Source organism: Piliocolobus tephrosceles, chromosome 9 (genome assembly GCF_002776525.5).
Source record: "Piliocolobus tephrosceles isolate RC106 chromosome 9, ASM277652v3, whole genome shotgun sequence".
NCBI lineage: Eukaryota > Metazoa > Chordata > Mammalia > Primates > Cercopithecidae > Piliocolobus > Piliocolobus tephrosceles.
In genome coordinates this window covers 247,830-262,058 of record NC_045442.1, presented here as the reverse complement: position 1 = coordinate 262,058, position 14,229 = coordinate 247,830, and the positions used below count along the sequence as shown (strand labels likewise).

At 47.7% G+C, this 14,229-nt stretch overlaps 1 protein-coding gene and 2 pseudogenes across 6 annotated transcripts in view; all 3 read left to right on the top strand.

Moving 5' to 3' along the window:
- Positions 1-297: 297 nt before the first annotated feature.
- On the top strand, positions 298-2,167 carry LOC116418906 (annotated as a pseudogene). The gene has a single exon (XR_004229115.1). The product of XR_004229115.1 is annotated as an RNA-binding protein 7 pseudogene (transcript).
- A 175-nt stretch (positions 2,168-2,342) lies between these two features.
- Positions 2,343-2,932, top strand: LOC116418905 (annotated as a pseudogene).
- Positions 2,933-7,913: 4,981 nt separating this feature from the next.
- The window catches only part of LOC113223584 (serine/threonine-protein phosphatase 2A 55 kDa regulatory subunit B delta isoform-like), a 38,920-nt gene continuing 32,604 nt past the window's right edge, over positions 7,914-14,229 (top strand). The window contains exons 1-2 of one of the 5 annotated variants that reach the window (XM_026452999.1): positions 7,914-8,383; positions 8,466-8,558. In XM_026452999.1, coding sequence (XP_026308784.1) covers positions 8,377-8,383; positions 8,466-8,558 — 100 coding nt within the window. In that variant the 5' untranslated portion in view covers positions 7,914-8,376. The remainder of the gene's footprint in view (positions 8,384-8,465; positions 8,559-14,229) is intronic. The other 4 variants (XR_004229114.1, XM_026452998.2, XM_026452996.2 and 1 more) reach the window with 4 other exon arrangements.

The window sequence follows — 14,229 nt, the reverse complement described above, 5'->3', positions numbered from 1 at the left end:
GGTGGCTCAAGCCTGTAATCCTAGCACTTTGGGAGGCCGAGACGGGCGGATCACAAGGTCAGGAGATCGAGACCACCCTGGCTAATACGGTGAAACCCCGTCTCTACTAAAGAATACAAAAAACTAGCCGGGCGACGAGGCGGGCGCCTGTAGTCCCAGCTACTTGGGAGGCGGAGGCAGGAGAATGGCGTAAACCTCGGAGGCGGAGCTTGCAGTGAGCTGAGATCTGGCCACCACACTCCAGCCTGGGCGACAGAGCCAGACTCTGTCTCAAAAATAAATAAATAAATAGGGCCAGGTTAGGGAGGGGGCGACGCTGAGATGGGGGCGGCGGCGGCGGAAGCGGATCGGACTCTCTTTGTGGGCAACCTTGAAACGAAAGTGACCGAGGAGCTCCTTTTCGAGCTTTTCCACCAGGCTGGGCCAGTAATAAAGGTGAAAATTCCAAAAGATAAGGATGGTAAACCAAAGCAGTTTGCGTTTGTGAATTTCAAACATGAAGTATCTGTTCCTTATGCAATGAATCTACTTAATGGAATCAAACTTTATGGAAGGCCTATCAAAATTCAATTTAGATCAGGAAGTAGTCATGCCTCGCAAGATGTCAGTTTGTCATATCCCCAGCATCATGTTGGCAATTCAAGCCCTACCTCCACATCTCCTAGCAGCAGGTACGAAAGGACTATGGATAACATGACTTCCTCAGCTCAGATAATTCAGAGATCTTTCTCTTCTCCAGAAAATTTTCAGAGACAAGCAGTGATGAACAGTGCTTTGAGACAAATGTCATATGGTGGAAAATTTGGTTCTCCACCTCTGGATCAATCAGGATTTTCACCATCAGTTCAATCACACAGTCATAGTTTTAACCAGTCTTCAAGCTCTCAGTGGCGCCAAGATACACCGTCATCACAGCGTAAAGTCAGAATGAATTCTCATCCCTACCTAGCAGATAGACATTATAGCCGGGAACAGCGTTACACTGATCATGGCTCTGACCATCATTACAGAGGAAACAGAGATGATTTCTTCTATGAAGATAGGAATCATGATGGCTGGAGCCATGACTATGAAAACAGAAGAGACAGTAGTAGAGATGGAAAATGGCGTTCATCTCGACACTAACGTGTTAAAAGGACATTGTTTTTATAGGGTCATTTTAGGCCCTTCGACTAAGTTGATATGGAAATATTTTGTTGAAAAACTGTACAGAGCAGCTTTACAAGTTGTCACATTTCTTTATACATTTTTTTAAAGCTACAATTTAATACAAAATGAATTATGGTTTTATTACATTAATAACCTTTCACCTCAGGGTTTTATGAAGAGGAAAGGGTTTTATGCAAAAGAAAGTGCTACAATTCCTAATCATTTTAGACACTTTAGGAGGGAGTGCAGTTGTATGATAAAGCAGATATTTTAATTATTTGTTATCTTTTTGTACTGCAAGAAATTTCTTGCTAGTGAATCAAGAAAATGTCCAAGTTGACAGTCTAAAATGGCTACTGGTATTTTGTGAATTCAAAAATATAACTTTTCAGTGATTCATTTTACTAACATTCTATTTGAGAAGACTTATTGGTAAAGTTTGGGGATAAAGGCATTGCTTAACTTCTTAGGTAATTTAGGTATAAATTCTGTGACATGCTCTTGAGCTTTACCCTAGTTGAAGATGCATGTGTAGACCTACACATACTGTTTCACTCTAAAATTTAGAAATTGTTCATTAAATCACATTTGAGGTATAAGTCACTCAGGAAGTTAAAATATCTCTACATGTATATTTTTACCTTAAAAATACAGTGTTAGCATAAATCCCCTTTTCAGGAAGAACAAAAGTGTCAGTGCATAGTTAGATAAAATGGTAAAATGTTTTACTGAAAGCATACTTTTTCGGAAAAAAGATTCATGGAGCCTTTAAGTGCTGCCTCTGTCAGTCAAACGTTAAAAACTTTTAACATTTTCAGAGTGCCCAGGATGTGTACAAAGACACATGTAATGGAGATTGTACAGGTTTTTTTTTTTGTTTGAACTTTTGAAAGAATTTAATCTCAACGTTTTCTAATTTTAAAAATTTAAAATCTTGTTTAACAAAAACTTTTAATGTATTAAGATACTGTTTTCATTTCATTACAGAATTGTTTATAGAAGTTCATTCTTTGAAAAATAAGGATCCTTTTTAATACCAAAAAAAAAAAAAAACCTGTACAAAATAAATAAATAAATAAATAAATAAATAAATAAATAAATAAATAAATAAATTCCTTTATAGACTTGGAGAAAATGTATGGTAAGTTAGGCTTTAAAACAATCCATTTGAGCTCTTTCCTTTTGCTGCTGCAGCCGCAGCCATGAGTATGCTCAGGCTTCAGAAGAGCTAGTGTCCTCCGCTGTGGGAAGAAGAAGGTCTGGATGGACCCCAAGGAGACCAATGAACTCGTCAATGCCAACTCCCGTCAGCAGATCCGGAAGCTGATCAAAGATGGGCTGATCATCCACAAGCCAGTGACTGTCCATTCCCGGCTCAAGGCCGGAAAAGCACCTTGGCCCACCGGAAGGGCAGGCACATAGGCATTGGTAAGCAAAAGGGTACAGCCAATGCCCAAATACCAAGAAGGTCACGTGGATGAGGAGAATGAGGATCCTGCACTGGCTGCTCAGGGGACACCGGGAATCAAGGAAGATTGAACACCACATGGTTCACAGCCCGTACCTGAAGGAGCAGGGGGATGTGTTCACAAACAAGCAGATTCTCACGGAACACAGCCACAAGCTGATGGCAGACAAGGCCCGCAAGAAGCTCCTGGCTGACCAGGCTGAGGCCCGCAGGTCTAAGACCAAGGAAGCATGCAAGCGCCATGAAGAGCACCTGCAGGCCAAGAAGGAAGAGATCTTCATGACTTTGTCCAAGGAGGAAGACACCAAGCAATAAAAGCTCAGCCATTAAAATAGATCAGCCATTAAAATAAAACAATCCTTTAAAAAAAACATCCATTTTATGGAGGTATCATTCACGTACAATAAAATGGGTCCACTTTAAGTTTCTAGTTCAATGAGTCTTGACAACCATTCACGCTGTGTAACAGCTGCTGCCATCAGAACGCAGAACACTTCCACCAACCCAGGGAGTTTCTTCCCGCTCTCTCCAGTCAATCCCCCCACCCTCGTGCCCCACGCCTTTTTTCTTTGTTTTTTGAGATGGAGTCTCACTCTGTCACCCAGGCTGGAGTGCGGTGGCGCGATCTCGGCTCACTGCAACCTCCGCCTCCAGGGTTCAAGCGATTCTCCTGCCTCAGCCTCCTGAGTAGCTGGGACTACAGGCGTGCTCCACCACGCCTGGCTGATTTTTGTATTTTTAGTAGAGACAGGGTTTCACCATGTTGGCCAAGCTGGTCTCAAACTCCTGACCTCGTGATCCACCCACCTCAGCCTCCCAAAGTGCAGGGATTACAGGTGTGAGCCACTGCGCCAGGCCCCACGCCATTTTTTAAATCCCTATAGAGCAGTTTTGCCTGTTCTTGAACTTCAGGATTCTTCAGAGAAACCGTGTATGGAATGAGCTTTATTTTCAGGAACTTGCTCACACGATTGTGGAGGCTGACGAGTTAAAAACAGAGGGTGCACAGGGTGAGCAGGGCAGGCCAGCAGGTGAGAATCTCAGGCAAGGGCTGATGCAGGAGGCTGGAGGCAGAATTTGTTCTCCAAGAAACCTCAGTATTTGTTCTGAAGGCCTTTGATTAACTGGATCATGCTCACTCAAATTATCAAGGGTAATCTCCTTTTCTCAAAGTCAACTGACTGTGGGTGTTAACCACATCCACAAAACACCCTCGTGGCAATACTTGGTTTAGTTTTGATGAAATAACTAGATACTATACCCTCGCTACGTTGACACATGAGACTAAGTGTGGTAAAACAAAGGGGCGCATGCCGCTTGCACGCCTCCGTGTCCGGTTCCTTTCATTTTCATAATATTTCAGGGACTCATTTGGGACTGCTGTTTGTATCAGTAGTAGCTCATGCCTTTTTGTTACTGAATAGTACTGCCTTCTATGATGACAACAGGCTAGATTCTAATACACACCAGGCGTTTTCAATTCAGCTGTGAGAATTTTTAAAAATAAAATTGCTGTCAATACTCAGAAACTTGTAAACACCAATTAGAATCCAAACACAAAAATTCATTGAGCTATTATTAGGTTGGCACAAAAGTAATTGTGGTTTAGCCAAATATTTTAAGTTTTTAGCATCATAAGAATAGTTAAAAATCTCTTGCTGGTCAGCTGATGCACAGTAGGATGCAGGGAAGGCAGCCCACCAGTCTCAGAAATATGTTACTTTTGTGGCTACATCTTGTTGTTACAGTTTAATGGTAGCTAATTAACCAGAAAATATATTCTAAACAAAAACTAATTATCTTGTCATCACTTCAAAAGACATATTTAATACACATTAAAGCAGTTACATATGAACTAAAAATAAAATCCTATGTCCCCCCCTGGCTGAACAAACCCCCCTGTGGCCAGGGGGACCCCAGGAAAACCTTAACACTGAGGCTATAATGGGGGATGGGAAGTCAGACAGGCCTGATACCCCCTCCCTTTTGTGGTTTAGACACGACAGACCAGCGTTAACATTAAGCTAGAGACCGTAAGACTGACAGAATGGACTCTGTGGCAGTAAGATGCCAAATTATAAACAGGGCCTGAGGCTGTGCTGGGGGAGGGTGAAGCCACACACGGCACACTTACAGAGAAAAGGACGTTCCCACTGCGGTCCGGTTGCCTTCCCTCCAGCAGCGAACGAAGCACTGGCCTCGAGATGAGCAACATGAAACAACTGCAGCTCCACCAGCCATTAAGTGACCCCCAGTCCTATTCCGGGAGCCGTAACTACAGCTTCCATTGGACAGAAGACTGTAACTTTCTCCTGATAAGAAAATGCTGGCTGGGCGCGGTGGCTCAAGCCTGTAATCCCAGCACTTTGGGAGGCCGAGAGGGGCGGATCACGAGGTCAGGAGATCGAGACCATCCTGGCTAACATGGTGAAACCCCGTCTCAACTAAAAAATACAAAAAACTAGCCGGGCGAGGTGGCGGGCGCCTGCAGTTCAGCTACTCTGGAGGCTGAGGCAGGAGAATGGCGTAAACCCGGGAGGCGGAGCCTGCAGTGAGCTGAGATCCCGCCACTGCACTCCTGCCTGGGCGACAGAGCAAGACTCCGTCTCAAAAAAAAAAAAAAGAAAATGCTGACCGGGGACTGGTTCTGGCCGGTTTACAGAGGCTGCACATCTGCATGCCTTCTGTCCTGAAAAGACCTCTGGAGGTACAGGGCCTAATCGTAAGTTATTTATTTATTTATTTATTTATTTATTGACAGAGTCATGCTCTGTCACCCAGGCTGGATTGTAATGACGCAGTCTCAGCTCGCTGCAACCTCCGCTTCCCAGGTTCGAGGGATTCTCCTGCCTCAGTCTCCCAAGTAGCTAGGACTACAGACACATGCCACCACGCCTGGCTAATTTCTGTACTTTTAGTAGAGAGGGGGTTTCGCCATGTCGACCAGGCTGATCTCCAACTCCTGACCTCAGGTTATCTGCCAGCCTCGGCCCCCAAAGTGCTGGGATTACAGTCGTAATATATTCAAAGGTTTAGTCTCCCCAACAGAGTGAGATTGGGTCCTGTGTTACATAATACGCATGTGTCAAGACCCCCTTCCTGAGTATTTAAAGCTCCTCCCAAAGCCTGTGGACTATGTATGTTTAGCCGACCTGTTCAGCATAGAGCTTCTGCCCCAACCCCTCCTCCTTCGAAGAGCCATCTCCCATCTTGGCCTGGGGGATGGCCATCTTGCTGGCTGTAACCATGTATAAGAAATAAAGTTCCTCTTTTTCCAAATGTGTAAATTGTCGGGTTTTTATAAGAGGGATCTGGTCATTAACTCACTTTTTCAAGTGCCTTCCTGGGCAGATAGGCTAAATCTACATTTTAAAAAGGAGATTACAGCCCCATTTTTCTGCTCTTCTCCTCAACAGAGAAGTAGGTATTCACTGCCTCCAGTTCCCCCCTGCCACTGTCCCCAGAGCCCTCTGCAAACTTGTCATTCCATAGCCACTGCTCCATCCAAGTCAGTAATGGCCTCCCAGTCACTACAACCAAATGGTCCATCGTGTATACTCACCACACAGCATCACAGAGCAGCCACTCTCTCCCGTCTTCAATGGGTCCTGGAGTGGGTTCTCCAGGAGGTGGTGACCTCACCCAGTTTCCTGACTTGAAACTCTAAGTGCTCTCACCTTGATGCTCTCGCTCTGACTTCCCTGTGTGCTCCTGGTTTGTCTGTGCAACAGCGCTATGTGTTGACAGCGAACCTCTGGTCGGGCTGCACCGCCCCCACCCAGCGGTGCCTTTTGCAGCCCTTCTGTTACAGAAACTCCATCCTTCCAGGTGCTCAGACCACCCGAGAGCAGTTGTTCCTAAGTCCCTGCTTTCTCTCACACCACATCTTTCCCATCAGCGAATCCCAGGGCCTCTGCTGTCAAAGAGCTTTTCTCTGAAATCTGACTGGTTCTCACCACCCAACCCCATGTTCACCACTCTATCCTCATCCCCGTGCCTGCTCAGCCCAGCTGGCCACCTGATTGGTCTCCCTGCTTCCGCTCTTGGGGTCCCCACAGGCTATTCTCAGCAGAGCATCCACGGTGGCTCTGTGAAAGCCCCAGTCCATCACGATCCTCTTCCGTTCATAAGCCCATCTCACTCAGAATTCAAGTCCCCTAAATGGCCTGCCCACCGTCCATCCTCCTCCACTTACCTCCCTGCCTTGACTCCAACCCCTGGCCTTCCCTCCACTCACTCTGCACCCATGCGGCTTCCGGCTGCCTCCTGCCCATGCCAGGCATGGCCCTCCTTCCTGTCCTGGCACTTGGTGGTCTTCCCTCCTGGCCAAGCTTTCCTAGACGTCTGCATGGCTTACTCTTTATCCCTGAGTCTTCTCCAGTCACCCCGTGCAAGATTCCAACTCTCCCCATACACGTTTCCTTCTTCCCTGATTTTTCTCTCCAGCTCCGACTGGAGTGGATGAATGTTCCTGATTTGCAGCGACTGTCTTTTAGTGGTGCAATACCATCAGTGCCCACTGCAGCTATACTGAAAGAAGTTCTGATTCCGGACATCAATCCCATAGAGACAGTCTCCCTGATCGTAGCTCGACTTCACATTTTTCAACTTTACGATGGGTAGATTGGGTATTAGATGCATTTTTTACTTAGGAAGGGCTTATTGGCGGGGAGGGTAGCCCCACTGCAAGTCGAGGAGCACCCGTAATCGCTCAGTGTGCCAGAGAAAACCACCCGCAAATGAAGAAACGATCGGCCCTATTTCCCCAAGACTGCACTGGGAGCTCCAAGAACCTGTAAGGTAGCCATCTGGTGAGCAACGGTGCGCTACGAAAGGGAGGTGGACGGGGTTGGGAGACCGAGGCAGGCAGATGGCTCGAGCCCAGGAGTTCGAGACCAGCCTGAGCAACATAGAACCCCGTCTCTACCAAAAAATTAAAAAATTCGCGAGCCTGGCAGCGCGTGCCTGTGCTCGCAGCTACTTCCGAGGTGAAGCAGTAGGATGGATTGAGCCCAGGAGGTCGAGATCTTTAGAGAGCAGAGATGGCGCCCCTACACTTCGGCCAGGGAGACCGACCGAGACTCCGCGCCGGGGGCAGTGGGCGGGAGGTAGGGCTCAGGTGCGGCGCGCTCAGGTGAGGACGGCCCACATGCCCGCCCACCGCCGCCAAGCGCGCCCTCCATTGGCGGTTCGGCGGAGAACCCACGCTCCCATTGGCCGATGCGGGATGGGGGCGTGTCCGGCCCAGCGGCGCCCCGAAGGCGTGTCCGGCCGCAGCCTAGGCCCTCCCGGAGTTGCCGGAGAGTAGGGGCGTTCGGCGGCGCTAGTGTTCAGGGGAGCGCCGGGCGCACAGTGGACCACTACGGGAGGCCTAGCACCGCGGGCCGAGGACTTGGCCTGCGCCCGCCGACCCCAGCTACCCTCCGCAGTCGCCCAGGCGTCCCTTCCTCCCCAAGCCGAGCGGCGCCGGGCCCGGGACTGGGGTCGGCAGGCGCAGGCGCATTGGACGCCCCCGGCAACCTCCTCCCCGCCCCCCGGCGTCCCGCCCCGTCCGCTGCCCGTCCGAGGAGGCGGAGGGCGATGACGTCATCGAGCGGGGCGACGGGCATTGGGCGCCATTTTGAAAAGGGAAAAAAATCCCTCCCCGGCGGCGGCGGCGGCGGCGGCGGTGGCGGCCGGGGCTGAGCGCTCGGCTGTAGCGGCGCGGAGGCCGTCTCTCTGGTCCGCCGCGGTCCCCGCCCGTCCCGCCGCCGGCTGCCATGGCAGGTGAGGGGCCTGCGCGGGCCGGCGGGGGCCGCGGGGGCGGGCGGGGGCCGCGGCCGGCCTGACCGCCCCGTTGTGTTTGCAGGAGCCGGAGGCGGCGGCTGCCCCGCAGGCGGCAACGACTTCCAGTGGTGCTTCTCGCAGGTCAAGGGGGCCATCGAGGAGGACGTGGCCGAAGGTGAGGCCCGCGCCGCGCCCCGCCCCGGGACCTTCACGGGCAGCTCCCAGGCCGAGCGCGGCCTCCGGGCCCCAAGCGCCCGAGGAAGGCAGGCAGGAGGATGGGGGCCGGGTGGGGCAGGGGCCGGGGGCCGGGCTGGGGGCCGTGGTGGGCGGGTGGCCGTCCTCTGTCCAATGTCCTGGCCCGCGGGGCACGGGCGGAGGCGCCGGGCCCGCGGCGGGGCTTATGTAAGTCCACCAAGGTCACGGGCGGCCGGGCCCTCCGAACCCAGCGCCTGGGGCTGCCTCCTGCCCGGGGCGGAACCGTGGAGACCGCGGCGGAGTCGGGAACGGGAATGGAGTCCGGGCAGCGCGGCACAATGGCCCAGAGGCTGGGGACGCGCCTAGGGCTGCGTCGGGGCCTTGGCCCCCACCCGGCTCTGCGTTTCATCGCCGGTGCGCTCTTGAGCAAGCTGGTTGCCTCGGTTTGTCCACCCTTAACAAGAGAGCTGGACTCCCTGATTCTTAAAGTCTGCTTTCTGAGGTTCTAAAATCCTTGAATTTTACTGTGAAGTATTGCTCCTTTCTCTATTGATGTGTTTTGAAGTCTCTACTCCAGATTTTAATCTTGAACTTTATGGTATTACTGGAAGTTCGCTGGTCTTTTCCTTAAATCATACCCTTAAATTGGTCCAGGTGCAAAGTTTTAGGGTGGTGGGAAGAAACTGGGGAGTGCCTCCCGCCTCAGCTTCCCATAAAGCTTACATGTCACCCTCGAGTGAAAAAGCTATGTAGCTTTCCTTCTTCACCATTGAATGGAGAACTTGGTCGAGTCTTAGAAGTTTGATTAATATTTCAGATTCAGAGCCATAGTGATTTTTTTGTTGTTTATATATTTTACTGAACATTGTAAACCTTTAACCTTTTCTTAAAAATGATTTGTGTTTGCCCCAAATACACCTTCCCTGTCTCAAGTTACTAGAAGCCCCTTGTCAGACATCCTGTTCACTTCCCTCCATCTCAGCCCCTCCCATGACCTTTTACTCCCTCTTCCCTACCCTGTACCTCTCGCTGGCAGTGTCTGGTTTGATGCATGACCCCTGAGGACATCTGGAAATTCTGAGCCCCCTGGCACAAACAGGGCCCAGGTTATTAAGCAGGTGAAACTGGGCTCTAAGAAATGCGTAATGTATACGGTTTGAGATTAAAACTAGGTATATTTTATGTGATGTAAAAAGTTTATTGATTTTATTTATTTGAAACATGTTACCTTTTTTTGTTTGATTTTGCGTATGCCAAGCAAGTGACTTCTATCGCAAGTAAAGCAAAACTTGTTTGGGAGTAAGGGAGGTGAGACGGCTTAATGCCTGCCTTAATTTCTGTTTTGTTTTGTTTTGTTTTTTTAAACTCTTTCTTTTCTTTTCTTTTTTGGAGACAGGGTCTCACTTTGTAGCCCAGGCTGGATGGAGTGCAGTGGCGTGATCTGGGCTCACTGCAACCTCTGCCTCATAGGCTCATAGGCCCATCTCAGCCTCTGGAGTAGCTAGGACCACAGACATGCACGCGCCACCACACCAGGCTAATTTTTGTATTGTCGTAGAGGATTTTGCCATGTTGCCCAGGCTGGTCTGAACTCCTGGGCTCAAGTGGTCTGCCCACATCAGTCTCCCAAGGTGCTGAGATTACAGGCGTGAGCGACCACACCTGCCTGGTTTCTTTACTTAAAAAAAAAAAAAAAAAAAAGATAAACTGAATGAATTAAAATTTAAGTATAACTAAGGTAGTGTATTTTAACTGTGACTTTACACATGTGAAAATAGTATTCTTTCTTTAAAAAAAAATTCTTGGGCCGGGTGTTGTGGCTCATGTCTATAATTCCAGCACTTTGGGAGGCCAAGGTGGACAGATCGCTTGAGGTCAGGAGTTTGAGACCATCCTGGCCAACACAGTGAAACCTCGTCTCTTTTAAAAATACAAAAGTTAGCTGTGCGTGGTGGTGCACGCCTGTAATCCCAGCTACTTAGGAGGCTGAGGCAGGAGAATCACTTGAACCCAGGTGGTGGAGGTTGCATTGAGTGGAGATCGTGCCACTGCACTCCAGCCTGGGCAATAGAACAAGGCTCCATCTCAAAAAAAAAAAAAAACTTGACAAATACTTTGTTCTCTGAATTAAACTGATGGGAACTTTTTGCAGTTTTAAATCCCTATTTTAAGTTAAATTTTGAGTAAATCCAAAAGTTTGGTATTTTGAGTTGTCGTGGGTTTTTTTTTGTAACATTGTTTTGTGGTCATTATCCACACATGTTTTGGTTGTTGTAGGTATTCACAGCTTTCTATTTTAATCCATGTATGGTTTGGCCATAGTAACCCATCCACATTAACACATTGATAACTCATCATCGATTTGTCCCATGGTTGTGATACCGTTGGTTTGTATGAAGACCACACAGTCAGTGATGATGAAGGGAAGTGTAGTTGTTGGTCACCAGTGATTGCTGAGCAGCAAGAATCGAGAAGCTGGTTATGCCCAACGCAACCTTGAGGGACAGATGTTGGTGAGAGATAAGAGATGGGTGGCCGGGTGTGGTGGCTCACACCTGTAATCCCAGCACTTTGGGAGGCTGAGGCAGGTGGATCACTTGAGGTCAGGAGTTCGAGACTGTCCTGGCCAACATGACGAAACCCCGTCTCTACTAAAAATACAAAAATTAGCCAGGTGTGGCAGCACCCACCTGTAGTTCCAGCTACTCAGGAGACTGAGGCAGGAGAATCGCTTAAACCCGGGAGGTGGAGGTTGCAGTGAGCCGAGATCGTGCCATTGCACTCCATCCTGGGCGTCAGAGTGAGACTCCGTCTCAAAAAAAAAAAAACAAACAAACAAAAAAAATAGAGATGGGCAGTTCACAGGGGTTTTTATTGTGCACTGCTGCGCAGGCTGTAGAACTTAAGGTATAGCAGATTTTATTTGTTTAGATTTGTGGCTCGTGAGGCATTTTGTTCTTGAAGATTCTGTTCTGGGCCTAGTTCAGCTCTGTAGAGCTCTACTGCAGCCCTGCACTCTGGCTGTCTTTCTGCCCTCTCTACAATGGGTAAGGAGAAAGGGCCTTAGAGATTGAGGCCTGGGTCCTCTCCTGACTTCAGTGGGGTGGTGCCCAGGGCACAGGAGGTGGCGCAGAGGTGAGAGCAGGCACTCCTGACTTTGGAGGTCATGAAGTGAGTAACATAGAAAAGCCTTTGGTTTTTGCTTTGATTTGTCTTGTTTCTAAAACTAAAGTTTTGGGCTGTGGGTCAGAATCATAACCTCTGATGAAAGTGTTGGCCTGTGTAAAATTTGGTGGTTCCCCCGCCCCAGTTTTTTTTTTTTTTTTTTTTTTTTAAGAATTGGGTTTAGCTATGGGTCAGGTCATTTTGCTAAGAGTCGTGATCCCACTGGGTAATCAGACTTCTCATCCCCTGCAAGTAGGAGTAGAGCTGAGCTCACAAGGAAGTGATCGAGTGTCCTGCTGGTAAGCAGGTGTATGGGCAGCAGTCAGTGGTGACTTGCCTCTCCTGCCCTTGCTGGAAGATGAGACTAAGTGAGTTCGTATGCCGAGGTGACCAAGAGTTAAAATAGTATAACCAGGGGGCTTCCGGCAGGAAGCGAGTAGAAGAGCTGTTTGTTAGCTTCTGTCTCCACAGTGTTTCGATTCTAAATGGTGGTTCCCTTCTGGAAATTAACTGTTGTGCAGATTTTTCCTGCATGTTATGGAGTCACCTTCACCCAGCCCCTGCGCCCTCTCCTGGAATGTACTCATTCAGCATGTGATGTGTTTTGCAGTGCCACATGGTATTTCATCCTTTGCTTCTCTCTCTGGTACTCGTTCAGCATGTGATGTGTTTTGCAGTGCCATGTGCTATTTCATCCTTTGCTTCCCTCTCTGGTAGACTGTGAGCTCCTCAAGCTTGAAGGCTGGGTGTCCCCCTTCCCACCCCAGCCCTTGCAGAGGACCCGGCACGAAGGTCATGATAGGTAACAGTTGCTGAGTGGTCATTCTGTGCTAGAGATTGCTCGCAATGCTTTTCCCACGTCAGTTAATCTTCACACAACCCAAGAAGGAGGAACTATTGTTCTTCCCAGTCTCAGATGCAGAATCCAAGGTGTGAGAACAATGAACTTGGGTTACAAAGTGAGTATATGGCAGGGCCAGGGTTTGAAGCCATGCCAACTGGCCGCAGAGCTGTGGAGTTCTGTATTGCTTCAGTGACCATTTGCAGCCAGCACAGTACTGATGAAGCCGCATTGTGGCGTGTGGCCGTCCAGTCTTGGGATGGGGCTGTTCTAAAGCTCAATGAAAATCTTACCACCAAGAATCGTATGGAAATGTTTTTGAAGGCAAATGAAAATGGAATGCCTTTAAAGGAAGTGCGTATCAAAACGATAGAAGGTTAGTAACAAGGATTCAAGAATAGCATCGCTTTCCAACCAATTCTCAAATTATTTGAAGAGTAGATCTCATAGAGACAGTAAGTGAAACACCTGCGTGTCAAGCAAGTGCTGCGGTACCTTTACCTGCGACATCACTTTGCACATGACTGCGACCTGCTTACCTGCAGGGAAGCTTTGGGTCTTGCTCCTTTATATGTTACACTAATTGCTGCTGTGGAGAAACCATGGGGAGGGGGTTGGGGGAGGAGAGTCTTATATCGAACCCGGTTTTATATAACTTTATAGCTTGATAACAGCTGGTTCCTTCTCAGAATTTGTAGTTTTAAGTGTATTGAGTTTTTGTTGATTTTGCTTTAATCAGTTTCTTAATCCATGATCTATTGCTTTAAATTAGACATTAACTGTTTCTAAAGAGACACACTAAACAAAATTGAAGGTTTGTTTGCTTCAATTTTGTTTGTTAGCTTGAATCTGGCTAGTTGTGTAAGTAACATGGATAGCTGGTTAATCTGGTAGGGTAGCCTTTCCAAGGCGTTTACATTGGTACTTTGAAAGAAACATTTGAAGTCACAGAAAGGTAACAAAACTTAAGGTAACTTGAGCATCAGTACCAGAAAGTTACTGTGTTTCATTGAATGTAAGATAATGTCTGGTTTGGTGGCTCAGGACTGTAATCTCAGCACTTCAGGAGGCCAAGGTGGGAGGATCCCTTGAGCCCAGCAATTTGAGACCAGCCTGGGCAACATCTTGAGATGTTGTCTCTTCAAAAAAAAAAAAAAAAAAAAAAGAAGTTTAAAACACTTGCCAGATATGGTGGTGCACGCCTGTAGTCCCAGCTACTCAGGAGGCTGAGGTGGGGGAATCACTTGAGCCAGGGAAGTAGAGGCTTTAGTGAGCTATAACTGCAGCACTGCACTCCAGCCTGGGCAATAGAGTGAGACCTTGTCTCAGAAAAAAAGAAAAAATATATAATATGTAATATATATAACATATATAATATGTATTATGTATTATATATAACAAAATATATATTATGTATTATATATAATATATAATATGTATTACATATATGTGTTATATATAATGTGTATTGTGTATTATATATCTGAAATTAAGTATATCTTTTATATATAATCTTTTACAGTATCTTTTATGTGTGTATATATAAAATCTACATCTAATTTTGGAAATATTAAGATGTAGGGAAATGCACTTAGAATCAATGAAATATGGTATTGGTGAATGCAAAACTTGTCAGTCATATTTA